The 12747-nt window shown below is 39.5% G+C and overlaps 1 protein-coding gene across 2 annotated transcripts in view; it reads left to right on the forward strand.

Moving 5' to 3' along the window:
* The first annotated feature begins 786 nt into the window (after positions 1 to 786).
* LOC143300430 (integrator complex subunit 8-like) overlaps positions 787 to 12747 on the forward strand; it is a 44035-nt gene continuing 32074 nt past the window's right edge. Inside the window, exons 1-7 of one of the 2 annotated variants that reach the window (XM_076614080.1) lie at positions 787 to 1045; positions 4656 to 4796; positions 7504 to 7612; positions 8743 to 8889; positions 10205 to 10270; positions 11288 to 11348; positions 11809 to 11979. In XM_076614080.1, coding sequence (XP_076470195.1) covers positions 916 to 1045; positions 4656 to 4796; positions 7504 to 7612; positions 8743 to 8889; positions 10205 to 10270; positions 11288 to 11348; positions 11809 to 11979 — 825 coding nt within the window. In that variant the 5' untranslated portion in view covers positions 787 to 915. The remainder of the gene's footprint in view (positions 1046 to 4655; positions 4797 to 7503; positions 7613 to 8742; positions 8890 to 10204; positions 10271 to 11287; positions 11349 to 11808; positions 11980 to 12747) is intronic. The other variant, XM_076614081.1, reaches the window with a different exon arrangement.

Genomic DNA, 12747 nt, shown 5'->3' on the forward strand with positions numbered 1-12747 from the left:
GTTTTACTTTGTACTTCCATATCTGTGGGACTATATATTTGTTACACTATATCAGTGTTATACCTGTGTGTGTGTGTGTGTGTGTGTGTGTGTGTGTGTGTGTGTGTGTGTGTGTGTGTGTGTGTGTGCCGGTGCCCACCGCCGTGCCGGCGTGCGTGCGTGTGTGTGTTATTTTTTTTCACATTCTATCTTATTTTCCCTCAAGGCCTGACTATGCCCGTTTGCTTACGCTGCAGGCCATACATCTGCTTAGCAGATGTGGTGTAGCATTTATGGACTTGTCCGATCTCAGTGGCGCATCCTTGAGAAACTGAACTGAACTGACTGACCGAACGTACGTCCCATTTAGGGGCTTGATCGTTCTTCTTCTTGAACAGGTTGACGATGTTGTTCGATTTTGTGGTTCGACTCATTTTTGTACACTGTAAATCATCTTCTTTAGCCATCATTTCAGTTTTATTTTGCTTTACCTTACTCATTTATCAATTTGAGGATGGCGAATGGGTGTGGGGTGGGTTGGACGGCTTTTCTTAACACACATGCTGTTTGTATATTCATGAAATGAGAGATTGTCCATATTTGGTTTCAAGTTTATCAAATGAAACAACACAATTCAAACTGCTAATTACAGTTCTTTTGGTTTCTCTTTATTCAAGAACAACGAGACATTCGAGATATTAACAAATAATATTGTGAAAACTCATTCTTTGTCTGAATGACATCTATTCTCAAACAGAAAAGTCTTCAAGCTGTTCGATAGTTTTCATCCTCGCGGTATCACCAGGATCAACAAGTCGCGGTGGCTGACTTGTGACTGTGGTATTTGGGTTTTATTTCCATTTTCCTGACGGTTTTTTTTTAATAGTATGCCTGTTATATGAGTCTGGAAGAAGAGAAAAAGAAGAGGTTACAAAGATGACTGATATTTATGTTCCGCGAGGTGCGGGACCGGGTCTGGCTCCAAATGCATTACCGTCGGTGTCATGGTTTGAGTTCGTTCTGAATGACAGTCTGCTGGAGCAACATCTTGCCCAGGAAAACCCAGGTAAAACACTGTTAATTTTTTTCTTCGTTTCAGTGTCTTCAATATTTTATGTGGTTTCATTACAAAACAAAACGAGCATGTAGTTGAAGGAAGCACTTTACTTGGTTCAGAATACTTTCTGGATCTGGATGAATATGTTGCTGAAGCCAGACTATACCTGCAACGGGGTTGGGGTGGGGATGGGTGGGTTGCGCACAGGAGTAGGACTAGTGTAGTGGTCTGCCTGAAGCCAGCTGACTTGATGCCGTGACAGATAATTCCACACCAAGGAGGAGTTACGATATTGTTCAGCATTTGATGGTGGCACTTCAAAACATCTGCTGTTGTTAGCTGCTGAGCGTTCGACAACATTTTCAAGATTTTGTGTGGTACAGTCACTGTAGCATCCAGGCTGTACACAGCACTTGTTTTCTTTGTGCGGTTTTAAATACCTATCTGGTGGCAGTGCTGCCATGGACCCCACAAACACTCAACTGAAGAAGTTCAGTCTGAAGCCTCGGCATCTGTCTTGGGGGCACTATAATCTCAAGGCCCTGCAGCATGGTTGTCACACTGCCCCTCTCCCTTGAGCAAAAGTCCCCAGTTATGAAGTGGGCAGCATGATGTTGGACACGTTCTAGTCTATCGATGTTGCCTTATTGGTAGGGATCCCATACTATCACCCCATATTCCATGATGGATCTGACAAGAGCGATGTGTACTGTTCTTTTACAGTGTGTGGGACAGTAGTACAGATTCTGTCACAAGAAGCCTAAGGTGATGTTGGCTTTCTTGGTGGTGTGTGCGACGTGGTCTTGCCATTTGAGGTCATCAGATATAAGGACGCCAAAGTTTTGGTTTTTGTCTACTTCCTGGAGAATTTCATTGTTAACAGTTAAGTCTGTACATAAAAGTCTTCTTCTAATAATTCATGATGAAAAAAGTGGGCAAGTGCAGTTCTGTTGTCAAAATCATGATCAGTGGATCAGATGTGTTCTCCCACATGGTTGTTTGATGGTATGTAGAACTTGATGATGCAGGTCAAAGTTTCAAATTTCCCATGTCTATATCATGGTTTCCTGGTTTTGATGAATCATGACACTCCACACAAAAACCAGTTTTATTTTTTTTTCTCTAATCTTCTATTTTATAGTTATTTACTTTTGTATTTACTAACAATCAATTTATGTCAATTAGATGAAATAGAATCTGCATAAATTGATTCAACGTCAAGTCCTGTTTTTTTGCTTATCATCAAAAAACAATTTTTTGGAGGATGTATTCAAATGTTCTGCTGTTTTGTACTACTCATAGACCATCTAAGCCACATTGGATACAAGACAAGAAAAGACATGTTTATCTCAGGAACCTTGTGAAGGTCATCCTCCTACAGGAAACCATTTCACTAATAATAGTAAAATGTACATGTATATCTCCAAACAATTTATAGTAGCTGTTAGCATGCATGCACAGCCTAAATCAGTATGGTTTTGAGACAAATCTGTCTGGAGCAGAGGACCTACAACAGGTGCATTTTAAAATAAGCTGAGAATGACAGTCTGGTGAGGTTCGTGACAAGATTATGAGTTGATGTTTTGAATCTGTGAGATCTCTTTACAGGAAACCATTTCACTAATAATAGTAAAATGTACATGTATATCTCCAAACAATTTATGGTAGCTGTTAACATGCATGCACAGCCTAAATCAGTATGGTTTTGAGACAAATCTGTCTGGAGCAGAGGACCTACAACAGGTGCATTTTAAAATAAGCTGAGAATGACAGTCTGGTGAGGTTCGTGACAAGATTATGAGTTGATGTTTTGAATCTGTGAGATCTCTTTATACATACACACACACACACACACACACACACACACACACACACATATATATATATATATATATATACAAGTTGCCATAGCATATTCATATTGATGTCTGTCCCATTACAGATTGATTTCACCTCTTCTGTCACAGTGTTAAAGAATGTGAAGTATCCACTAATATGTAATCAGTGTCTCTCATAAACTGTCTCGATGTCTGGTAACTAAATTATGAATTAAAAAAAATATATTTTGAGTAATGCGGTAGTTAAAAATGTTATAATATTACTGTTATGTAAGAGTATATGTTTTTTCCCCCACTAGAATAATGTAGACTGGAAATGGAAATAAAGCTCACAATGTTTCATGAAATGATTAGGTTTCATAAAACTTTAAACTTATGACTTTTGTAGTTTTATTCTTATTTTGATTATTTTCATATAAATACTCTTTTTTTTTTTTTTATTCACCAGACACAGCAAATGAACAATGTGCTAAATTGGAAGAACTGACAGACTGTGACCAAGCACTATTAATTTACTATTATCAAAGTGCTAACTAAAGTACACTTAGTTACATTATTGGTGCTAATCATTTTATGGTTTAGTAGTACATTTCAGCTTGTCGCTGCTAAGTTCCTAATCCATAATTCAGATTAACTTTTTTCCCTTGTGGGACTAAAGCCACCTTTTAACTGCCAGGTGGCTGGATTTGCCAGCCGTGCTAGTGGTTCTTGTATTCACAGACCATATCTGGGACTCGTCAGTTTGAGGCAGTAGTTGAAGACTTGAACCACAAGAATGCCTTTATTTATTTATTTATTTTCAATTGTAGATTACAAATCATTGAAACTCAATGAAAGGAATGATTTGATAATTTGCCTGTTCTCACCACCATTCCCCCCTTTTGACCCCCCCCCCCTCTTCCCAACACAGACACACAGACTTCAAGACAGACACACACATGCACAGACACTGACACACACATACACACACACACTCTCTCTCTCTCACACACACACTCTCTCTCTCTCTCACACATACACACACACTCTCTCTCTCTCTCTCTCTCTTTCAGAAGCTCAAATGAAAATGTAATGTTTTAAATAGGAAAAGACATTACTGTAAACTCACTAAACACCAGTCAATTTATCAGAGACTCTGTGTGCGTCTGTGTATGTATGTCAGTGTGTGTCTGTGTCTGTGTTGTGTATACTATACACATTCAGAACACAGACAGACAGACACATAATGACTGCAGCCATGTAAAGAGTAAAGATTAATGCACCCAGAGCGGGTATGACGTGTGTGTTCAAGGGGGCATAAGGGTGTACATGCACATGTGTGTTTGTGTAATTGTTCAGTTTTGTCGTAATGGTGTGTGTTTGTCACTACATGTCATTTGTTTATGTACTATTTCAGTATTTCATTTGTGTATTGAGTAGAATCTACATCAGTATTCTGTGTGTGTGTGTGTGTGTGTGTGTGCTGTGTGTGTGTGTGTGTGTGTGTGTGTGTATACATGCATGCATATGTGCATACACGTATGTGATGTCTGCATGCATTAATTACTGTTTGTGCATCACTGTATAGAATTTGACTGTGAGAGAATGTGTGTGTGTGTGTGTGTGTGTGTGTGTGTGTGTGTGTGTGTGTGTGTGTGTATCATTTAAGCATGTAATGTACTTTCTGAAAAAAAATGTAAGGAACATTGATTCATGGCATCCTTGCACACTGTGTACATGTGTGTGTGTGTGTGCATGTGCGCATATGTGTGTGTGTGTGTGTGTGTGTGTGTGTGTTCCAGAGCCATCTGCTGTTCAGCTGATAGTGCAGTTCATGCAACAGGCAGAAGTGGAGATGGCATCTCTCATTCAGAACACCCGAGAGCAGAGTGCTGCCAGTGTCCCTCAGCCCTTACCTGACATCCGGGTGGATGGCAATAATGGTAATAATGTGAAGAATAATGTCAAGGTGGATGTGTTATATTATTTATTTAAAGTGTCACTTTTAAGTGTGTATGTAATGTACACAAATCTCTGCTTTATTTGTCTCATCTTGCATATATTATTATATAGTATATATGTTGGCTTTATTTATCTGTGACTTTATCTCTGTGTGCTACCATGAAATAATTGTAATGTGAAGAATGATAAATGTCAGACTCAAAGTGGATGTGAAATATTCTTTTTATAAATGTGACTATATGTATGCGTGTCTGCTTTCAGTCTCATATGTTATATATGTATGCGATTGTGTTGGCTTTGTTGACCCATCTGGCCTTATCTCTATGTGCATTAATCAGTCTTTACATGGCTGCAGTCAGTTTGCTTTCCCAATGATGAAGTTGCCCTGGTAACAACATATATTCATGCTGGGTCATTCAGAACAATGTTGTCAATGTTCTTTCTGTTTGGTTTTTAAGGGGACTTTTGAAGTTTTGCAAGCCTATCAGTGGCGTTGGTGCACAAACACACACAGACACGCACAGAGACACAGAGACTCGCACTCACGCACGCACGCACGCATGCACGCATGCACACACACACACAGTGAAACCCAAATCTGATAATGGGAAACCCTTATCAAAGACATCATAATAAGGTTTGAAAAATTACAAGAAAAAAACTTAATTGATCAGCCACATTAATCAGTTGGACAATTAATTGGTGTATAACTGTCTGTGATCTGTTTCTTGTTGATCACATTAGCATGACAACAGACTTGTACTTGCCTGTTTATGCTTATGTCTTTGTTATGCTTGTGTTGGTCTTTGTCCTATTCTTCCATTCATTTTTTTACAAGTTTACCTTTCCATTTATTTTTTTTACAAGTTGACCTGTTTTGTTTCTTCTGGTGCTGCATAAGTATTGCTCTCTTCAGATTCTTCATTATTTGGCTTGCATCTAATCTTTGATATCTAAAACCATAGTTAATTTGCATGCTCGCATTTTTTAACCTGCTGCTGTTATTGCTTCTGCTGTTGGCTGCTGAACAAGTTTAGTCAGTCGGCATTGTCGCAGACCTCCCCATCCCCCAAGAACAGGAAAAGTTCTAACCAGAACCGGTCTTGGCTTTGATTCTGATGTAGGTCCCAAGTATGTTGCAGTCCCATCCCCAGACCCTGCCACTGGCACTGGCACTGGCGTTGCCCAAAACACCTGTGACAGGTGTTCACTACCCAAGTCCACCAGCGATAACCACCCAGGCTGTTTCCGGTGCAGTCAGTGCACCCCATTCAAGGTCTGTCGATTCTGTTGCGAGTGGCCTGGGCAGAAATGGAAGGACCTGAGGTCTAGGTACAAACCCATTCTGCAGGAGAGGGATGTCAATGGTCAAACCATCAGTGTCACTGGGTCAGAGGCGAGGGACCATCGGCAGCCCGCAGTGCCTTCACCAACATCTGAGGAAGTGATGACAGGTATCGAGAGGAAAAGACTTCTTGTAGGGGGTGTAAAGAGGAAAACTGAGGTCTGCTGTTGGAGAAAGGAGAGTTTGTGATATGGCTGGCACTGGCAGAAGGGAATGTGTGGTCTTCAATTTTGCATCTTTTCACTCTGTGTGATATTAGGCTTAAGTGTGTGCAGTGTGTATGTGTGTTGAAAAGTGTGTGTGTGTGTCAGTGTGCTTATGTGTGCCTACACTATTTTTCATAGCCAAGGAAGTTACAAAAGTGGTGGGCAGTGTTTTTTGGGTTCTTTGAGTATTCTAATTTGGATGAAGAGAAGTTGTTTGTCTGAGATTGGCTGGAGAAAGTGAGAATAAGGGTGGGCAGAGAAGAACTGACGAAAAAAAAGCAAAAAAAACACAAACAAACAAACAAAAAAAACTGTAGTCATGGCAGAGATGTTTTAAACAAGATGTATGAGTGTCTGTTCATATGCTGACTGTTTTTGCTTTGCTTTATGTGCTTATTTTATGTTTCATTTTACGTATTTGTTTATTCATTTCATTAGGAATAACGGTCACGTTTTCTGTGTATGTTACATGGCTTTTTACTTATGTTTTTGCTGAGAACTCGTCATGTCTCATGAAATATATTGTCGAAGTAACATGATGATATAACCAGAAGAAAATTGTGTATAGATACAGTTGTCAGATTAGATTTCATTGTTCGATTTTTTTACTTGAATCACAAACTTTCTTGCTTGGCAGATACATTTATTTTGGTTTATAATTGCTGTTTTTGCAAATTCTCTCTCACTCTGCTGTGTGTGTGTTTTCAAATAAATATGCTTATTTCTTTGTGTTTAGTGTGTGTTCACATTAATAATGGCAGGGTTTGTGTGCATTGTGTGTCTGAGTATTTGCATATGTTTGTGTGTATGTTAGGACTTAAAAGAGATTAAGTGTGTGTATGCAGGTGTGTGCATGCACTGTCATGTGTATGTGTACAATACTTTAACTGCATGTTGGGCCATGTTTCCTAACAAATGTAAGCACGCATTTATACATATAAATTCACACACTCTTACGAGAGTGCATGGGCAAGTATGCAGGTGTGTTTGTGTATGCGTGTACATCATACATGTTTATGTGTGCATGTAATGTGCCTGCATGTGTGTGTGTGTGTAATGCTCATAAGGGAACACGAACACTCACACATGTCAGCAAGGAGAAGAGAATGGTTGAATTTTGAGAGAACTGTGCGTCAGGAGCAGAGGAGACGCCCATTGAAGAGAGCCGCAAGGTGAAGGCCCTGAGAGCGCTCGCCCTTAGAGTGGCTGCCCATCTGCACTGGGATCTTGCCATTCTGGAGAAAGGGTCAGTTCTGTGCCCCAGATATTTTAAATGTTTATCATAAACTTTATGTCAGTGGATATTTTATATTGATGATAATAATGTTGTTGGGAGTGACTTTGAGATTGAAGATATATTTATCTGTTTAGTCCTTTTTGAGTGTATGATAATAATAGTAATGGTGATAATGATGATGGTTATAGATGTATCCATATAATAAATATATTGTTGAATCTTGTATGGAGACAAATCAAAGCGGTTTCACCCCAGACATTCGCAGGTATGCATTTGTTACATGTTGTGCCTTAGTGATAAGCTCATAGTAAGTAGATAACTCTTTGAATTGAAACAAATGAGTGAAAAAAATATTACAGAACTGATTTAATGCATAACAGTTCTCCCTCCCTGCTCCTTTCTGTTCACACAAACTGATTGACCTGCCCATCAGTATGCAACAATACTTAAACATGCGAACATGCATACATATACACACCAATGCACAGAGGATGCTTATAACAAATACTGACATGATTGAAAAATAAGCTGATGTCCAGAAAACAAAATGAAGCAACAACAAAAAAGAACAACTGAATTTAACTTAGAAGGTGGGGAAAGGTAAGATTAGACTTAGAAAATGTGAAGTGAGGAAAAGACTGGACTTAGTAGAGAAGGGATGGTCTTCAAACCAGTACACCTGCGACTACACGATTTACAGTCCGTGCTATGTGTCTGCGTCAGCTTTGACTTTGTGTCCATTTTCAAAGCTTATCTTTGCTGAATTTTTTGCACTTTTCATGTAAAATATGCACAAAATCTGTCTGTGATTAAAAGGGACAAAAACTCAGCAAAATACCAAATCTTCAAATCCTGAGGTGAAGGAAACCAAAAAGCAAAATAATGATGTAGTTTTCATTTGTGTCTAATTTTTAATTTTTTAATTATGAGATACCAGTACTCATGTAATGTGCCTTGGACATTATTGCTTTAATGAAAGATGCCATAAAAAAAACACCCCAAAACCCCAAACTATTATTATATTGATGAACAGGATAGGGGTAAGACATGCACAATATAAATTAAGATGATTATTATTATCATTATTGTTCAGAAATCAATGATTGGAAATGATTCCTCACTCACTCATTCCGTTCCAGCGTGCCCACGCCCATTGTGCAAGCACTGCTGATCGAGCTGCTGAAGATTGCGGCCCCTGATCTGATCGACTGCATTCACTCCCCTGACCTGGAGGACACGGCCATGTCGGACCAGTCACTGTTTGCTGTGCACCTCTTTCACCGATGGTCAGGATCGCTGATGGCGTTGGATGCTAATTTGTTGGCATGTTTTTATAATGATGATAGAGAGAAGTATATGGGAGATTGACTCTCACACCACCCAGACCCCAAGGGGCCTCCTGGCGTTTACAATAAAAGATACATATATATAAATATATATATATATATATATATATATATATATAATATATATACTCCAGTGTATATGCATGCATTTCAGATGAGACATACCAAGCTCAAACAAAACAGTGCACACACAAAGACGCAACACACACACACACACACAGTGGAAGTTTGAGAAGTACAGTGGTCGCTTAGATGGAGAGCTGAATGGAAAAATCTTCCGTTGTGCTATGGTGGTTGGTTTGTGTCACTGTTTGCTTGTGGAGGGGAAGGTGAGGATGCAGTCCTTGTGTTTGTGCATACACACACACACACACACACACACACACACACATGCACACACATGCACACACTCGCACATGCACACACACACACATACATACACTCACACTCACACATGCACACACACGCACACACACACACACACATACACACACACACATATATATATATATTTTTTTTTTCTTCTAATGTTTTCTTCTATGTATGTGTACATTCATAAGCATCAGACTTCCCCCCCCCCCCTCCTCAAGTCATCAGTACTTTTACTATATTCTGGTAAATTTATATGGCTGCAAAGTCTAACTTCAGGTTTATTTGCCCCAAAATGTGAAAATTCACCTAAATTTCACTTGGAAAAATTTATATGTTATGACAGTTTCAGTTTCAGCTTCATTTTCTCAAGGAGGTGTCACTGCGTTTGGAGAAATCCATATACGCTACACCTCTTCTACCAGGCAGATGCCTGGCCAGCAACACAAGCCAGTGCGTTTAGTCAGGTCTTGAGTGCATGCATATGTATTTTATGTGTACCTATCAGAGTGCATTTATCCTACAGAATTTTGCAAGAGGACAACACTGTCATTGCCATGGGTTCTTTTTCAGTGTGCCAAGTGCGTGATGCAAATGGGGCCTGAGTTTATCATCTCATTCGAATGACTAGGCACTCAGTTTGATTTTCTAGTCGACTTGGGAGAAGGGGGGGGAGAGCAGGATTGGAACCCAGACCCACATGGACTCTGTATTGCCAGATCAGCGTCTTAACCATTCTGCCACCTTCCTCTCCTGTGACAAGAAAACGGCGTAATCCAATGAAACACAGTACAGTGCAACACATTACAGCACAACACAATGCAGTAACATGAAAGCACAGCACAAGACACAACTCAATTTCAGCTGCATTTGCCGATTGTTTCAGGTGTGTGCGCAGTGTTGTCAGAGACAGCTTTCCCACACGGCCTGTCAAACAAAACTTTGTTCCACCGTAAGTGCCTGCTCCTTTGACATGTTCTGTAGGATAAGGTTTAAGAGTAAGGAAGAAAAGGAAAGTTGGGATAGGGAAGGGAAAAGATTTTAAGATTGAACTGTTTTATAAACATGGGTGGGAGTATTTTTATATAATACAAATTTTCATAGTTACATTTTGGGGATTTTTGTATTTTTTCTCTTTTGGTTTACCCATCATTTTACTTTGTTTTGGTATTAAGACACAAAGCAGTCTCTTGGACCTGGCTGCAAATTTTTCTAAATTACAAGAAACAGCCAGTCCCACTCATGTTTTGTGCATGGTGTTGCGGAGGGAAGGTGTAGTAGGGATTTTTGGATTAAAATATGTTGTGAAGGTTGGAGTAGAGTAGGTAATATCTAAGTATGGTATGGTAGGGTGTTCAGGATAGAATGTGTAAGGTATGGTTGAGTGGGGAATACATGATATGGGTACGGATAGATTGAAAGAGCAGGAAAAGAAAGATGGGGAGGGTGTTTTTATCAGATATAAATGTTGAAAGGGGGTTTGGGGGGGGAGGGTTGGGAAGCAAAAGCCAGAGTGGAGTAGGGTAGGGAAGGGTTTATCTGACAGAAATGTGTGGGATAGGGTGTGATAGTTCTGGAAAAGAATGATAGAGACAGAGTTTAAGATGGCATTGTTTGAGTAGCTGGCACACTGTAACAAAAACTGCAGTGAAGATGTATTCGAGGGAGACTGCCATCAGTGCCTTGCAGCTGCTTGAGATTTGTGACACAGAGCTGCATTTGGCCCTACCCTGTCTGCTGGCGTTCCATGCCCCATCTGCAACCACATGTTTGCTGAGGACTTTGGGTTATGAAGCCACATGTGTCCACCGATGATATCCACTAATTATGGCACAATGCATTGTTATCCCCGGTTCCTGTGAGACAACCATGATGATAATATTGTGATGGTAGGAATGGAAGCTAAGGCATTTGTTCAGTAGTCAGCTTTTACTGATTACTGCTTGTGTGTGTGTGTATGTTGGGACAGGCCAGGTCAGCTGGATCCTAATGCAGTGATGGTTGCTGCCACAGAAACCATCATTAGAAAGGTCAGTTGGTGGTATATTTTACATTACGACTGTTGTATTTGCGGTACTGTTTGTGTGGGTAAACATGTGCTGTCATGTGTGGTCATGTGTGTTTGTGATTCATGTTATAAATGTGTGTGCATGTGTGTTCACTTGCATGCTTGTGTTTGTGTTTATAGTGAGTGTGTGAGTTTTGGTATTATAAAGGCAAATGTGTGTGTGAGAGAATGTGTTTGAGTGTGAGTAGTGTGCGTGTGTACATGTCCGGGTATATTCCAGCATGTATGTGTATGTATGTATACATAAATGCTAACCACATGGTGTAGGTGAGCTCTGTTATTATGAATGCATAATATGTGTGTGTGCAAAACTTTCTAAATGAGTGTGAGGAGTGTGTGTACACAAGGGTAGGTATATTCGACAATGTATGTGTGTATACACATGCGTGCATACTAACCACATGCGTGTGTGTGACCACCAGTTCCGAGAGCAGCTGCCGTCGTCGATCAGCTACCTGGAGAAGTGTTGCCAGGATCAGATCAGTGTCAAGATGCCCACCATGGCCTGCTTTGTGCTGCCAAAGGAAAAGACACACTCCATCGCTGACTGGCAACAGACTGTCGACGTTCCGTCAGAGAAAATTGTCTGTCAGGTCAGGACATCAAGTTGTCTGTATTTCTCATTAAGTTTATTAGTGGTACTTGCACAGAGCACTTGTTTACTGTGATCTGTATATACAGTTACATGTATGCATGTGTGCACATTTACATATGCATACACACGTGCACATGCTCTTTTATATACAAGCTGTGAGCATATTTTTGGGCATCCTCATGCATTGCATTTGCAAACCATATAAAAATTTTTTTAGTAAAGTCACTTTTCTTCTCTAAGAAGAAAATTGCCTGTTAATGATGTTATACAATAAAGATGCTATCTTACTTTGAGGAGAATCATTATATTGTATTTTTTGGTATTTTATTACTTTTTGTCAGAACAGATTTCTTTTTGTGACTTTGGACTTCTCTCATCAGGGAGGGCGTGTTGCCACAGAGAAGTGCCACCTTTAAAAAAAAAAAAAAAAGAAAAGATAAAAAATTGTGCATTTGTGTTTATAAAATGGATTACTATTTTAAAGAATATGCAAATTGTTTTTGAACAAATTCTGTTTGACATGAATGCTTTTTGTCAGTACATGTTAGATGACTGCGAATTATACAAAGAAATTAGAATAGAATTCATACAAAAAATTCAAAATTACATTCCAAATATTATTAAACCCAGTCAGCTAATACTGGAAGACAGACTTGTGGGACTGTTTGGGAAATTTGTCAGTAACTGCTGTCAAAAACGCCATAGTGTGCAAGAGTGATTCAATGTCTTGTTCAGCATTTATCTATTTTTATTTTTATTTTATTTT

Source organism: Babylonia areolata, chromosome 26 (genome assembly GCF_041734735.1).
Source record: "Babylonia areolata isolate BAREFJ2019XMU chromosome 26, ASM4173473v1, whole genome shotgun sequence".
NCBI classification, from domain to species: domain Eukaryota; kingdom Metazoa; phylum Mollusca; class Gastropoda; order Neogastropoda; family Buccinidae; genus Babylonia; species Babylonia areolata.